General features: G+C 41.7%; 1 protein-coding gene across 3 annotated transcripts in view; it reads left to right on the top strand.

Moving 5' to 3' along the window:
- itpr3 (inositol 1,4,5-trisphosphate receptor, type 3) overlaps window positions 1-17,390 on the top strand; it is a 363,942-nt gene that overhangs the window by 107,671 nt on the left and 238,881 nt on the right. For all 3 annotated transcript variants that reach the window (XM_076277395.1, XM_076277396.1, XM_076277394.1), the window contains 3 exons: window positions 11,945-12,089; window positions 12,300-12,481; window positions 12,760-12,880. In XM_076277395.1, coding sequence (XP_076133510.1) covers window positions 11,945-12,089; window positions 12,300-12,481; window positions 12,760-12,880 — 448 coding nt within the window. The remainder of the gene's footprint in view (window positions 1-11,944; window positions 12,090-12,299; window positions 12,482-12,759; window positions 12,881-17,390) is intronic.

Raw genomic sequence — 17,390 nt, 5'->3', positions numbered from 1 at the left:
ACAAAGTCACTGTACCATTCAGTAACTCCTGCCGTTTACATTGGTAATTAAATGACTGGACAGGCTTTTACCTGGCATGCCCTCTAAATAATCTATTAGCAGTGAGGTCAAATTTTGAAGATTTTTTGGGGGACTTGGTGACCCCAAGATAATACCTTTGTATGTAACTCTCCAACAGTGGTTCTTATGGAATTTTTTGCCTATCTTACCATCCTCCATACTGTACGTGGGGGCAAGATAACCATGGGTTTTTGTCCAAGTATGTTTGTCACATTTCCAGATGATTACACCCTTTTAATAATTGTTATAACTGTAAATATAGACATTTTCAACGAAGTACCTAGTTGTCATAGACATTCTCTAAATATATATATATATAATTATGGCATATCTTTCTCTCCACCTAATTAGGCTAAAAATAATAAAAAAATATTGAATAATAATAATATTTTTTTTTTTTTAATCAAGGGCCTCAGCCCAAGGATAGTGGCAGGAAATAAGCTTTTTCTCTAATAAAATATTAGAGAAGGTAATTCATCTGTTGATTTTCTTTAATGGTCATCACAAAAGTAGGAAGTGATTAGCCTGGTGCCTTCAAAGCCATACCCCTCCCCCACCTTTTCAGTCCGACCACCTCTCTTTGTTTCTCCTGCCTAAGGGTACGTCTACATCAGTGTTTCCCAAATTTTTTTTTCACGGGTGGGTCGCAGGAGATTTTATTTGGGTCGCCAGCACAATTTATGTTGTGTAATAGGCCTAACTTATACCATTTAGCCAGGAAAGCTATCAGTTTTCTATTAGGATATAGTTTGTTTACCACAGTCACGGTCCTCTGTGAAATTTTGCATTCATAATAGCTCTGAAATTGGGGGGCGAACGCGTCACAGAGGGGACAGCGTGGACATCTCACTCGCAAAATGAAACATTTCTGTGGGGCGCCTGCCATGGACCTCGCAGTTGCAAAATGCAAGGGACATGAATCAGCCTATTTGCACGGACATTAACGGACACCAGTTCTTCAACTTCACTGATTAAAATCTAGTCAACTAAAGCAGACATCCGTATACCGGACATTGCAATTCAATTTGCGTCATAGGCTGTAGATAGTTTCGATTGTAGATGCACTCTTTAAAGTTAATAGCAACCTCATCACATTCCTTATTATTTTGGATTTAAAACACTCAACAGTGTTATTATTAGGTATATATATATATATTAGGTAGGCTACAATTTAAATTGACATTTTAAACGCTATTATTTCCTCTCGTTTTCCACCTCGCAAACTCTACTAGGCAGTAATATCTTTTGACTATCACGCAAAAGCCATTGTTCTGATATGTATTCATTTCACATTCTTACAACATAGCTTGTCACTACATCAATACACAGCGGCCTACAAACAAACGTTTTAACTCCAGAGGGAAATGCGGATTCAAATAAAGAAACCTCCACAAATAGGCTACAATATAACGACTTGAGTTATTTGCTACATGTTTACATAGGGATTGACGGTGTTATGGATCCATTTGTCTGCAACGCAGCCTACAACATCTCTCTTTAGAAATAAAGGAACAGCTTACTATGCTGAAGAGTGACGACGACTGCGTAGCATGCAAAAATATCCCCAAGAAATGTTTGAGAACCTGTGGCCTAAAGCAATATTGGTGGTTGCATGCAGGTTAGATCTGAAGTGAAATGGGTCGCGATGGTCTGTCATTTTTAAAAAGTGGGTCGCCAGAAAAAAAGTTTGGGAAACACTGGTCTACATTGTGCATATAAATCATGACAGGGGAAAGAAAAACATTTTAATATGATAAATAAATGGTTTGGTTTGTTTTGACAAGCAGCGTGTCAGGTCGAGTGCCGTGGCTGAGTTGAGAGGTGGGGCTATGACGGCTTCGCACCTACAGGCATCTACACGGCGAAAGTTAGCCGGCGGTTTCAAAAGTTCCCACTTCGGAAGCCGGTTTCAAAAACTATTGGTTTCAGTCTCCTAAACTGCCGGCGTCGTGTACACGCAAGGCGTAACCGTTAACAAAACCTCACCGGTTTCACAAAAACCAGCGTTGTGTAAACAGCACCTAAGTACACTCCAGTCATCAATTGTGTGAAACCAACAACAAAAGCCGTTAAGGTCTGGATGGAAGACGCAGACTCCACTCTACAACAACAGTTCCAGCACACTGACTGGAATGTGTTTGCTGCTGACATCACCATGGACTCCCAAACAAACATTCACACATACACCAACTCTGTCCTGGATTATATCAACAAGTGTGTAGAGGGAGTGACTACACATAACACAGTGAAACTATTTCCTAACCAGAAATCCTGGATGAACAAAGAAGTTCACCTTCTCCTCAAGGCTAGGGATGCAGCCTTCAGGTCGGGAGACCAGGAGGCCTACAGATCCAACCTGAGGAAAGGAATATCCAGGGCCAAACACACCTACAAGAAAATGATTGAAGAGGACTTCAACTCCTCCGACTCCCAGCGTATGTGGCAAGGCAAAAAGGTAAAGGTAAAAAGGTAAAGCCTACATACAATCACCAACAAATCCCCTTGCAATTCTTCCCTACCCTCCTCTACTTCCCTCCCAGACGAGCTGAACCACTTCTATGCTCGATTTGACTGGGAAAACAAGGAGGCAGCCTTCAAGTCAGCTGTTTCACCGGACGAGGACATACTCCAATTTTCCACCTCAGAGGTCTGCGACATCCTGGGTGAATGCTCGGAAAGCTGCTGGCCGTGATAGAGTTTCAGGATGTGTGTTGCGAGCCTGTTCGGAGCAGTTGACTGGTGTCTTCACCAACATCTTTAACATGTCTCTGGCCCACTCAACAGTCCCCCAGTTTCAGAAGTTGTAGCCTAGACCTAGAAGTTAGACAGCATGCCTAAATTCAATCCACCGGAGGAATTTAGGTTCACCAACCCAGGAGAATGGCAAGAATGGAAACAAAGGTTTTCGCGCTTCAGGTTAGCTACAAAGTTGAACAAAGAGGACAGAGAAGTCCAAGTGTGTTCATTAATATATACCATGGGAGGTGAAGGTGAAAACATTTTTAGTTCTTTTGAATTTGAAGATAAAGTACTTAAAGAGGACTACAATGTTGTTCTGAGGAGAATTCAAAGAATACTTCATCCCAAGAAGGAACATTATTCAAAAGAGAGCCTTTTTTTATCAGAGGAATCAACTACCGGGTGAAAAGGCTGAAGCATATATAAGGGCTTTATACAAACTTGCAGAAAATGATCAGTGATCAGAGTCAGCTGTTCAGAGACCACACTGCCACTGACCCCCAGCTCCAGATAGTGAGACAGTTTATCCAGTCAGGTTGGCCAGACTATGAAAGTAAAATTCCTGTTACAATGAGGGATTTCTACCAGGTACGAGGTGAATTGTCTGATGCTGATGGTACATCAAAGCTTTAGGCTTATGTCATTTCGATCAGCTGCAGACAACGACTGGCAGACAGAGCGTGATATCACTTATAGGCCTAGGCTAGCCTACCAGAGAGTCACATCATTGCAAATTTCAAACGATGATGAATCATTCCACAAAATGGTTTGTCTTCAGTATGAGGAAGTTATTCAATAAGCTTAACAATAATAAAGCCTTAACTCAAAACAGCTATTAGACTTATGTCATTTTGATCTGTAGAGATGTCACATGCAGCCATGCCTAAATTCTGCTCACTGCACATAATAATTATAGGCTAATATATTATAATATAATATTCAGTATTCATTATTGAATGCTTAGCTGGAATGATGTTTTCCCCCATCATCCTATTTTTAAAGCAGGCATACCTGCGGTCATGTAATTGGGCAATGGCATGTATGAACGGGCACTGCACTAGTAATCCATGATATCCTTTGATCGAGATTGGTCGTCCGCAAAAATGTAGGCTGTAACAGCATGTCGCCTGCTTGCAGCAGCAAGCAGGACAGTTGAGAGGCATCCATGGTTACAGATAACTCTTCACTCACTCCCCTCGACTTCTCATGTCACTTACATTGCACAAAATGTAAAGGTTATGAATATAACCACGGTTCTCTGAAAGAGAACATGAGGCGTTAACCAATCGGAATACACTCCTCGATTATGGTCCTCAATCATGGTCAGATAGATAGATAGATAGATAGATAGATAGATAGATAGATAGATAGATACTTTATTAATCCCCAAGGGGAAAATCAAGGTCTCAGTAGCATACAGACATCACACACAACATGCACTTACAGCAGAGAGAGTAAATATAAGTATATACATATAACAAAACTCCACTGTACAATAGAAACAGTAGTAGATAAGAAAACTAAAAAAATAAATACTAAATATACTATATAAATTAAATTTAAAAAATCCACATTGAGCTTAAGGATGATCAAGCATTAGGTGCTTGCAGTGACAGGGCCGGGACTGGGCCTGTAATTCTGTGTGCATGGTAAGGTGCTCTAAGAGAGTGTCATGGTGAAGGTGCAAAAAGCAGTCCAACAGTAGTGCAACAGTGCAAGAGTAAGGTCTAGAGACCAGCATAAATAATATGGACAGATAAGAGAGTAATGTATAGTGTAGACAAGGTAATATAAAAACTATGTCAGTGCAAGAATAGGTTGAGGTAATAGGGTTACAGCCATTCAGTATTGTAGCAGAAGCCATTGGTCATGTGTGCTAATATAGCATGAAAAACAGTGTAGCAGTAAAACAGTAGTAAAACATTAGGCTGTGGACAGTAGTAAAACAGTAGTGTACAGTCAGTACTCAAACATGGAGAGGGTGGAGAGGCAGACAGACTATGCAGAGAAGTCTATCTCTCCTCTTCCCTTTAATGAAGCATTGAACAGTTCAATGGCCCTGGGGACAAATTACTTCCTCAGCTTGTCAGTTGTGCATGGCAGTGAGCAAAGTCTCCAGCTGATCAAGCTCTTTTGCTTTATAATAGTGCTGTGGCGTAGATGACATTCATTGTCCAAGATGTTGATCAGTTTGCTCAGGGTCCTTTTAACTGATATTAAAGTCAACAGGTCCTGTCAAGGTTCTATTGGTGCGAAACGGCTCGGCTATATATTAGCCGGCGCGGCCAATAGCAATCACTCTAGTCATTCTGAAGTGACGTCATAAAAACAAGTAATGTGCCTCACATGTTCTCAATCAGAGAACCGTGGTTATATTCACAACCTTTACGTTCTCTATCAGTCTAACTACTCGGCGTTAACCATAGGAACACACTCTTACCTTACCTGGCTAGGCTGTCAGAAGCGTCCTTGAAGAACAGCATATGCACGGCGTGTCGTCCCGGACAGGGCGCTCTTCCGTGCAAACGTCTTTGGTGGGACCGTGACCGAGCACGGAGGTCTGAGGCGCCGTGCACCCCTTACAAACAGGTGCCGTGCACCCCTGAGGTGACATTCCAAACCAGCTGACGTGACAGGCTGATATGGCCGCTAAGTACACCTTAAGTGCCTTAAATCGCCAAGCTCACCTGGGACAGCAGGTCTCTGCGGGCTGGGAGCAGTGCCATCAGCTCTGGAAACCATATCTGATCAGGCCAATGAGGGGCTATCAGAATCACTTTGTGTCCGCCTCTCCTCACCACCTCCAACATCGCTGGGCATACAGCAAGGCTTTTCGGCCACTCGTGTGCCATAGCATCCACTCCCAGTGGAGTACTGCTCTTGGTCAGGGAAAACCTGTGTGGGATCGCGCGAGACAAAGAGATCGACATGAGCTTTCCCGAAGCACTGCCACACCCCTCCACCACCTGCCGGTGAAGAGACACCACTCCCGATGTGATAGGGGCCCCTCGATAGCATATCTGCCACCCTGTTCTGTTCACCCGGAACATGAACTGCGCGGACTGAGAGATGACACCTCGCCAATAAGAGCAACTTCTTCGACAGGTGGCATAGCTACGGGGAGCGTATGCCACCTTGCCGATTGATATAGGCTTCCATCGCCGTATTATCTGACCCCACCAATACATGATGCCCCGCGATTAGAGGGCGAAAATGCTTCAGCGCTAGATGCACTGTTAAAAGTTTCAGCGCATTTATATGCAGCCGCTGCAGCTGCTCGCTCCATGTCCCTCGGACCGCTCACCCCTCACACACTGAGAAGACAGACAGGACAGAACTACTGACTCTAGGAAAAAACAGAGGAGGTGGCGTGTGCATCCTAATCAACAAGCTGTGGTGTGTGGATGTGTAAAAATTCCACCAAACGGGCGATGGACGATCTATATGAAATCATTGATCGGCAGGAAACTTTTCATCTGGAGGCTGCTTTCATTGTAGCTGGCGACTTCAACAAAGCCAACCTCAAGAAAATCTTACCGAAGTACCATCAGCATGTTAACTTTCTGGATCATGCCTACACGCCGTACAGTCATGCCTACAAAGCCTGCCCCCGCCCAGCCTTAGGCAAATCAGATCATTCCTCTGTCCTCCTAATGCCAGCCTATAGGCAGAAGCTGAAACGGGAACTGCCTGTGATTCGCTCAGTACAGCGCTGGACAGATCATTCAGATGCTACACTGCGTGACTGTTTCCAAACAACAGACTGGGAAATGTTTCGGGCTGCCATGGATAGCATCAATGATTACACTGAAATTGCATCAGACTACATTTGCAAATGCATAGATAGATAAATGGATATGTGGAGTGGGCTAAGGACCATCACTGACTACAAAGGAAAGAGCCAGAGAGCAGATGCGACCTCTGTCTGTCTTGCAGAGGAGCTGAACTCTTTCTATGCCCGGTTTGGGACACCCACCAGGTCAGAGGTACTGTTAGAGTAAGACTGCTGCCCTTTTCAGGTATCTGTGACAGATGTGTGCAAATCCTTCAGAAGAGTGAATGCACATAAAGCTCCAGGACCTGACAACATCCCGGCGCGTGTTCTTAAGGCCTGTGCTTCTAAACTGGCAGAGGTAATCACAAAAAAATCTTCAACCTCTTTCTGCTACAGTCAGTCGTCCCCACATGCTTTAAGAGGGCCACCATCATCCCAGTCCCTAAGAAATCATCAGTGAGCTGTCTAAATGATTACCGCCCTGTCTCTCTGACCTCTGTTGTGATGAAGTGCTTTACAAGGATACAAGGAAGTTTATTGTCACATGCATATAGTTACTGGAAGTAAGAAATGCAGTGAAATGATGTCTGGTGTTAGCCTATTTGTGCATTTATGGGGGGGGGGGTAAAAAGTGCAGTAGAAGAGGGTTTTAGTAGATTAAGTGGCAAGGGCTGCATAAGAAAGGCGGGGGAGGATTGGGATTGGGCGGGGGGGGCACCAACAAGGAGCACCCAAGAGCAACAGGGGCAAGGAAAAACTCCCTTACCAAGGAAGAAACCTTGGGCAGATCCACGGCTCAAGGGGCTAACCCAACTGCCAGGGGTCTTGGTGAGTGTGTTGGGGGGATGACAGGGGAGATGGGATAGTGTGCTGTGTATGTGGGGAGAGGGCAGTGTGCAATATGTGTGTTGGAGAAGCTTCCTCATGAGACAATGTGCTGTGTATTGGGGGGGGGGGGGGGGTGTACTGCAAGTATGGTGAAGGGACTTACTATTGCAAGCAGAGTACTGTATGTATGATGTATGTGAGTGATGACAGTGAAGATGTGTGTGTGGGCGGGAGGGGAGTGGAGCAGTGACTGTGTGTGTGGGTAGGTGGGGGCAGTGTGCTGTAAGTATGTAGAGGATGTGTGTTGGAGGAGATCCTGAAGATAATGTGCTGTGTATGTAGGGAGGGGGGGGGGGCAGTGTGCAGCAAGTATGTAGAGGAGGCTTACTGTAGCAAGCAGTGTGCTGTATGTATGTGAGGTGATGACAGTGATGATGTAAGTGTGTGTGTTTTTTGTGTGTGTGATGGGGGTGGGGTGGGGGTGGGGGGGGGGCAGAAAGGCTAGGCAATCAAGGACATGGGTAGATGGAGGAGAAATCAAAAATAATTAGGGCTGTCAAAATAACTGATTAATTTCGATTAATTAATTTGAGAAAAAATAACTGATTAAAAAAATTAGTGCAGATTAATCGATTCCGTATGACCTTTGACCCCAAACCGTATATATATATACACACACATTATTTTTTTGTTGTGTGGCCCGCCGGCCAATTTTCAAAACCCAATTTGGCCCTTGAGTCAAAACGTTTGGACACCCCTGGTCTAAAGCTTCAGATTCCTGGGTATAAACATCAGTGAGGATCTGAGCTGGACACACCATATTGGTGTGGTCACAAAGACAGCTAGAAAAGACAACTTTTACCGCTGTGCAATAGAGAGCATTCTGACTGGTGGCATAACAACATGGTATGGTAACAGCACTGCCCAGGATCGAAAATCGCTACAAAGAGTTGTCAGATCAGCACAGCACATTACAAGTCTGAGTTACTGCTGATGCTGTTTCGGAGACCTGCCTGACACCATACCTGTCAACACTCCCGTTTTTCCCGGGTTTCTCCCGTATTTCAAGGTCATCTCCCAGCACCCTCCCGTTTTGTTATTTCTCCCGGAAAACTCCCGTAATTTGCATAGCCATCAAACTTCATTTTAAAATCATTGATGCATTCAGGTTGCCAGATTGTGTATGAAATACACCCTACACATACACGATCACTTAGTTTCAATTTCAACCGTTTTGTCATAGGCTAAAACCTGGCAACCCAAAACCCAAATAAGGAAGCGGGTGCCAACTGCGCAGCCTGAGTCTCGTCGTAAGCAAGCGGGCTAGATGAATGGCCTACTCCAAAACTACCTATGGCAAGCGATTTTAACATTTTCCCGCTAGACTGGATATGTATTGCAGATATCTGTAATTCAGTTTTGCCTAGTCAAAACGAACATTTTAGATATCCGCAACTGAATTCTTCCTATCCATAATCGTCATTTCAGATATCCACAAAGACATTCTTCCTAGGACAAATGACGCCACATTTGCCATTCATTTCTATGGGGTTTATCATTACGGATATCTACAATTCAGTTGCAGATATCCACTATGTGAATTACGGATATCTGCAATTGAATTGTAGATATCTGTAATTCCAGTTAGAGATATCTACAATTTGATTCTGACTAGTCATAACTCCAGTTGAAGATATCTTTAATTCACTTCAATTCAAGATATCTACATGTTCCTTTTCAGATATCTTGAATTAAGTTTTGACTAGGCGAAATGACATTGTAGATATCTGTAAATGGAATTTTGACTAGTCAAAATGACGTTGTAGATATCTCAAACTGGAGTTAGGGATAGTCATAATTTGATTGTAGATATCTATTATCAAGTTATAGATATCTTGAATGATTTTTGATTAGAGATATCTGAAATTGGAGATATCTATAACTTTCATTCTGCCTAGTCAAAATGTAATTATAGATATCTTGAATTAGAGTTTTGACTAGGCGAAATGACGTTAGAGATATCTGTATTGCTATGCAAATTAGGCCCGCATCCCACTTTAGGCGGGAGAAGGGCGTGTTGTTGTTCAAATCATCAAATCACATAGCACCTGTTAACTGTTAACTTTGTAATTAGCACCATGTCAGAGCAGCCAGAGGGCGACGGAGTTTTTAATCGTCTTTTTAATGCTGCAGCCTATGCAAGACAGGAGCTGGCAGCAAGAATTGATGATTCAATGTTGCTTTGATTTTTTCGATTACAGCCAACACCATTATGAATGGAATTTCCTGTAGCTGGTGCTGGTGAATTTAGTAGCCTAGGCCTACTAATTAATGTAGGCTACGACATTACAGCCTGCTTATTCTTCTTCCATTCATAGAAATAAGGAAATAAGCCCACTTTTTCTTCGATTATGTTGGGGAGGGGAAATTAGCTGACAATGTCTAAGTAGATGGGCTAGCCTAGAAATCTAGACGGGCTCTGCTACGGAACTAAAGAGCAACGTCTTGCACAATAATTTGCACTAGTCATAATGACGTTTGAGATATCTTCACCTTTCATTCTGCCTAGTCAAAACTGAATTAAAGATATCTGCAATTGCCATTTAAGATGTGTGACGAGTTGAATGTTGTTTTCAATGACGTGAGGACAGATATCTGTAATTCAGTTTTGCCTAGTCAAAACTAAATTACAGATATCTCTATCTGACGTTTCGACTAGTCACAATTACGTTACAGATATCTTGAATGACAATTCCAACTATCCAAAATGTAATTGCGACTAGTCAGAAAGACGTTGTTGATATCTACAATGTTAATTCCAGATAGTCAAATTTAGCGGGTAAATGATAAAATCGCTTGCCATATGCCTGACACGTTGGAGATAACCTCATCGTCATGCTCTCTGAATTGAGTTCCAGACCTAGATAAGGGATTGTCTGCGCGGGCGCAAGATGGCTCTTGGCCCAGTTCACCTGGACACCTAAAAGCCGGAAATGGTCGAGCGTCTCCGCATAAAAAATATGTGTTCAGTGGCCGGAGGTCCAGGATGGGCCGAAGTCTGCCATCTTTTTTGGGGACTAAAAAATACTGACTGTACTCTCCCTCCATCCACTGGCTCGGCGGCACGGGAAGTATTGCCTGCTTTGCCGCCAGCTCTTGGATTTCCCGGCGGTGCACCGGTGCACGCGAGGGAGAGACCACCATCTGCCTGACGTCTGTGATAACGGGCGGGGTGCAGGCAAACTGTAGCTCGTCTGTGTTTTTTTATTTTTTTATTGGAGTTTAAAATATATATATATATATTATCAACTAGTGCTTGTGTAGACGTGCCTGGGGCCGGTATTTCTCCAAAAATAAATTGTAACGTTAACCATTTCTCCCTCAACTCATTTTTCTTTGACAGGATATGCAATGTAGATGTTTTGTTTAGGCATAACACAGGTTTGCTGTCGTTCTGTCATATGTACTAATGGCTCATTGTCATAAAGATACATTCATCTTCTTCACGCCCCGTTTTAGGGAAAAACAAGCTAACGTTAGCATTATATCATTGATTCCAATGGCAAAGACAGCTAGTCACACGTTACATCTAGTTATTGGTTCACAGGACATTGAATCATTTTACTAACACAACAGTTATGAGGAAATATATGTGTCAAAACTATGTACATTACCAACCTAATTCGTTTCCAGTACCCCAATATTGAGGACAGATGTAGCTCCTAGCACTTACCATAATCTCCAATATAAAACGGTTAGCTTGCTAGCTTGGTAACTGTGTACCTATATACATAGCATAGCCCATTATCTCACCTAGTTGTAGGATATATGTTCGTATTACAAGTGATAGAATTAAGGTGTGACTTATGCTTAGTTGATACTATGACATGTAAAATTAAGCTTGCTGAACTTATACAGTCAGCCACGGGCAGCTTAACTGTGACTATAGCCTTCTACATTTGTGACACTCTATAATGGTCACCTAAATCCCATGAACATACAGATAACTCTTACACCAACCTTATTTTGTGCCTTTTATTCACATTAGGAATTAGTAAGTATAAGCCCTTTTCACTCCCCATTTCGATGCAGCTCCATAGGTTTCCATTATATCCAGTCATCTTTCCCCTAAAAGGGAGCATACAGTACTTGCAGCACATACACACATCAATCTAGATTCTGTCAGAATTTCTGTGGGTGGCTAAGAACCAACCAAGTAGGCAGGACCATGAATAATAATTAGGCAGTTCTACATGACCACTTATCCAGATTGGCTCAATTTTTCTGCCTTTTCCTTTCATTTGGCTATTGCATACAACAGACAAACTGCATAGATTTCAAACTTATCACAGGTCAAAAACTCATTTTGACCTATGTTATTTAAAAAACAACAGAAAAAATGGGATTTTATTGGCATGGGATCTTTAAACCTCCTATATTTACCTTTCACGATATAAGTTACTTTTTCCATAGACATGATAATAGTATATTGATTTTTATGTCAGATTTATAGATAATGTTAGTAACAACATGACTTCTCAGGTGGTGAGTTTGGCGAGACACCTCATCTACTTTGGCTTCTATAGCTTCTTTGAGTTGCTGCGTCTGACCCGCACATTACTTGGCATCATAGACTGTATCCCCAACCCAGCCTTGAATAATCCAGCAATTCAGGAGGACGGTAGTGGTGAGTTTGCTGTTAATTTTGAGCTTACTGTATGCATTTTATTATTCTATATACTGTGGTTATCTTTCCATTCAACTTTTGTTTATTTGTAATTTAGATGTTTTCAGTGTTGGTCTGGCAGACATTTACTAGTCTGTAAATATCATAAGTAATTTTAGTTAATTGTGCAGTGTATTGGAGAATTGATGTTCATTCCATTGCTTCTGTTAGGGAAAAACGTGAAGCGATCCATCCATGGTGTTGGTCAGATGATGTCCACAATGGTGCTCAATAGAAAACAGTCAGGAAGGCCTACTGTCAACCTGGATAGCCAGACTCGCCACAAAGACAGCATTGACATGCAGGATGTCACTGTCATGGATACCAAACTCAAGATATTGGAGATTCTCCAGGTCTGCTCTATGGGAAATTCTTTCTGACTGTAAACTAAGCATGTCAAGGTGCTTGCTTCAGTGTGCTTATGAGAATCTAGCTGAGCTGAACCAATGGCTGAGCTGATAGGAGTGTGGCCCTTTAATATTCTTTATGCAAATATATAATTTGACTTGTAGATTCCCCTTGCATAAGTATGAGTTTTTGAAGTATTTACTCTGACACATCGGCAAAAAAATTTATTTATTTTTTCTGACCTCATGGTTTTTATTCATTGGACCTCTCCCTATTCTGTCAGTTTATCCTCAACGTACGACTGGACTACCGCCTCTCCTACCTTCTGTCTGTCTTCAAGAAGGAATTTGTGGATGTGTATCATATGGGAGATGCTGATGCCACATCATTAATAGATCATGCAGGTATGGAGTATTAGACAATATATTCATGTGGCCGTCAAAGGTTTTAAGCTTGTGTTGAACAGGACAGAACGGTGAAGCAGTGGTACATATTTTGTCCCAGACTGTCCCAGTCACCGTCCCTGTCCCAGTTACCATCCTAGTCACCATCCCAGTCACTGTCCCCGTTACTCTCCCAGTCACTGTCCCTGTCACCATTTCCATTTTCGTGTTAATTCGTCTGTCTGTCTCCTATGTCGTCTGTGTCCGAGTGTCCTGTGTCTGAGTCTCCTGTGTTGCCTGTGTCCAAGTCTGTCTCTGTCTGTGAGTTCCCCATGTCTGTCTTGCCCGATTCTCCTGCCCTGCCTGAGCCCGCTGCCCCGTCTGAGTCTGCCCCTTTCCTGCCCAACCTTGCCCAGTATTCTTCTGTCTGTTCCTGTTCCACCTGAACTTTTTCCCTGTTTGTTTTGTCACTGTCTGTCAGACTAGTCCCTCCATCCAGACCCCTTCCGCCCACCCTGGTTGGACTTTTCAGGGGACGCCCGTAGAGGGGGGAGGGGGTACTGTCAGGATCCCCACCTGGACTGTTAGTTTTGTCTCTCCCTACCTGTCAATGTTGTGACCATTCTTGTATGTTTTGTTGACCTTGCTTGTGTCATGTGCTTTGCGTTTACCTTTTTGTTCCCCGTTATTGTCTTGTTGGTCTCGTCCAGTCTTTCTGTTAATTAGTCTACCCTGACAGTACAACACTGAGGCTGTATACAAGAAGGGTCAGAGCAGACTCTATTTCTTGAGAAAGCTCAGGTCATTTAATGTGTGCAGCAAAATGTTGCAGATGTTTTATCAGAGTGTTGTTGCAAGTGAAATGTTCTTTTCTGCTATCTGTTGGGGCAGTAGCATTACAGCCAGGGACACTAAAAACTGAAGATAAGATCATAAGGAAGGCTGGATTTGTGTTGGGGACAGCTCTGGAGCCCCTGGAGTTGGTGGTGGAGAGAAGAATGCTGCACAAACTGTTAAATATATTGGACATAACTCACACCCACTACACCAGTGATTCTTAAACTAGGGGTCGCGACCCCAAATGGGGTCGCCAAAAACTTCCATGGGGTCGCCAATTATTTTCTGTATTCAGTCTGGAATTATTATTAGGTGAAACAAAGGAAAATTATATTGGCCTTTTCTGCCTTTTTCTTATTTACACGCAGTTAAGAGAAGAGAGAGAAATGTTTTCGTCTTTCAACGAGATCTGGTTCAGTCTATGGGCTACTGGTCCGCTGATAGAAACAATATAACTATCTGCTCCCACTATGCAAACTCAACTTGTTCCCGCTATTTTAAGTAAAACAAAACAAAAGACATAGGTAGCCTACTAGCCAAAATGGACAGGTGGCTGCTTAAAAAATGAACAAAAGCTCGGAAGTGCCATCTACCAGTGCGTCTACTCATCCGTGATCCTCAGATGGGACAAGTCTACAGGCCGGTGAGAATAAAAAAGAACAAACGGCGCGATCGGCTTTATCAGAAAGAATTTCTGAAATATGCATTCACTTGCCAAGTTAAAGATAACCTCGACCACCCACAATGTGTGATTTGCGGCGATGTTCTGGCGAATGAGAGCTTAAAACCTGTCAAAATGAAACGACATCTCAAAATACAGATGTCGGCTCAGCACCGTGGAGGAAAATCTCTGTCGCCGTATGCAGCATTCCTCCTAGAATTAACTTGCTATGTTCACGGAAGCATGCCCACCCTTCCCATTGAAATTGTTAAAGATAGTAAACCAGAAAAGGGAAATAAAAAATACTGTTATTGTTATCGCCATAAATATAATTAATGTAACGTTGTAGGCCTAATGCTGCATGTGTATGTGTGTGTGCGTGCTTGTGTGTGCGCGCGCTAGCACATATCGCTCTGATCTGATATGGCGGCAGCCTAGGCTACACTTGTTTAATCGTGATTGTTTGGTTTTCTCGGTTCTTGTTCATATAGAGTAAATAAAACAAATGACTTTGCTTTCTAGTTTTTGCTTGATTTAGTTGTTAACGTTTGAGGGGGGTATTTGAGTAAGGACAGAATGGGTTTGGGGAAAGTGGGGTCGCCAGACCTCGCCATACTTTTTTGTGGGGTTGCCAGACAAAAAGTTTAAGAATCACTGCACTACACAACTTACTTGTCAAACAAAAAAGTTTTCGGTTGGAGGCTAAGCCAACTAAGCTGTAAGAAAGACAGATACAGAAAGACGTTTTTACCCTCTGCAATAGCACTTTATAATGACTCTCCACTGACCAGAGAGAGAGGAATAATAATTTTTGAATAATATATGTATGTACAGTATTTTCCGGAGTATAAGTCGCATCAGTCAAAACATGTGTCATGAACAGGAAAAAACATATATAAGTTGCACCGGACTATAAGTCGTATTTAGAAATGTATTTCACAAAATCCAAAACCAAAAACAGACAGAGACTATGTAACTAGACTATTGAAGCCAAAAAGATTAATGTTAATGAAGACGAAGGAGTGAAGGCAGCCAAGAGGAGCAAGGTAGGCTAATTATAAAGCAATTTAGGCTACAAAAGATTCACTGAAAGAAAATTCTGATGTGGTACACAAAATTACGCTTATTGCTAGATAAGGCATCCGCTTTCATTCATGGAATGTGTGCTGTGCTGTAATGGAAACCTTATTCCGTATAGCCAAAGAGGTCAATTTATAGCCTAAATTGAGTTATTTTTTTGAATTATGCATGATTTACTTTTTTTTTTTTATAAAATCTGTAGGCTGATGCCTGGCAGCAACAATTGTGTTTAAATGTAGGTTACTGCTTCAGCCTCTGGCAAGCTCCGAAGGGGGCGGCAAGCGACTAGCTTGAGAGCGAAGTGTTGGAGACTCATGGTGTGTAGGACAATGACTTTTCATTGGCAACAATATTAAACCAACCAACAATATAAAATATTAAGAAGAGCTCTTTTATTAATTAAATCCAAACAAAATTATTACTGGCCTTTGTCCGAATCTGAGGCCCGGCTATAAATAGAATCATGGCCATAATTTGAGGATTTAGGTATGCACGTGTTTCAGGCATAGTGCAAGTACTAATCTCTGAAAAAAACCTCTGACTGAAAGTGCACAGAACTTTTGCATTTGAGAGCGCTCTCTCATGGCTAGACGGTAATGTTTCATGTAGGGTTCATGTCGGTTAATATGAATTAACATTTAAAAACATGTTCGGTAACACTTTATAATAAGGTGCCATAATTAATAGCAAACTAGTCATTACCTAACCCTTTGTTAAGATTTGTTAATTGTTACTAAAATATCTATTTGGCACAAGTTAATAGTTTTTTCATCATTAATTAAATATTAGTTGTTTGCATAAAATCTGTATGTTAATTGTTTAACAAATAGAAAAAAATATATTAGCTAATATTGTAATTGTATTAATATGTGTTAATAGTTAACTAAATGTCTTTTTGGCACTAATTAACAGTTATTTCTTACATCATTTAAATGTTAAATGTTTATTAAATGTTAAATGTTTATTCGGTAACACTTTACTTGACGGGTGAGTTCATAACACATTCATAGCAGCTGTCATAAACTGCACATAAAGCATTCATGACTGTTTCATGAGACATGACTCAACATTCACCTTTCATGAATGTGGAACACAGAACGACGACAACTTGTCAGAATAAAAGTCCAACATTGTATTTGCGTAACCTGGATACCATTAATTTAATCTCTCCAGCATTTGTAAATATTTCATGAGTATCTTATGAAGTCTACATCGAATGTCACTTTACTATACAAGTTGTGAAGTATTCGTAATCACTGAGTTTAACACTGGGAGGTAAACTAGCCTACATTCAGCTGACCTGTATTTGTGTAACCTGGAACGATTGGACATTCCCAGTAGCAAAAGATGAGAAATCATCTGCAAAGGTTACATCATAAAACAAATACATTTATGAAACAAAAATGATTTGCTTGACCATTTTCTGTCTTTTTGGCACTGGAGTAGCCCATTGACTCAGATGTGACGTGATCAGGTAAGAGGTTTGTACCAAAAACGGCAATACCGCTTTGTGACTTTGGACTTTTATTTTGACAAGCTCTCGTCCTTCTGTCTTCCACATTCATGAAACGTTTGGGTAACACTCCATAATAAGGTGCCGTAATAAATAGCAAACTAGTAATTACCTAACCCTTTGTTAATATTTGTTAATTGTTACTAACATATCTATTTGGCACAAGTTAACAGTTTTTTCATCATTAATTAAATATTAGTTGTTTGCATAAAATCTGTATGTTAATGTTTTAGCAAATCTATTAACTAATATTGTATTAATATGTAGTTAACTAAATGTCTTTTTGGTAGCCTAGAAATCTAGACGCACCCTAGCGGCAGCAAATTAATTTGCTCAGCCTGTACGTCTAGTATCGAACCATAGGAATTTCGATTGGCTGACGCCGTGGACCTCATCCAATCACAGCGCTCTATTTTGTTAGAGAGTCTTAAGGCGGGCTT

Source organism: Alosa pseudoharengus, unplaced genomic scaffold (genome assembly GCF_046254945.1).
Source record: "Alosa pseudoharengus isolate Yale_2024_CS ecotype anadromous, Long Island Sound unplaced genomic scaffold, YU_APseudo_1.1 YU_APseudo_1.1_scf_9, whole genome shotgun sequence".
Classification (NCBI taxonomy): Eukaryota; Metazoa; Chordata; class Actinopteri; order Clupeiformes; family Clupeidae; genus Alosa; species Alosa pseudoharengus.
Note: the sequence above shows the minus strand (reverse complement) of the source record. Positions and strands in the feature narration are given on the sequence as shown.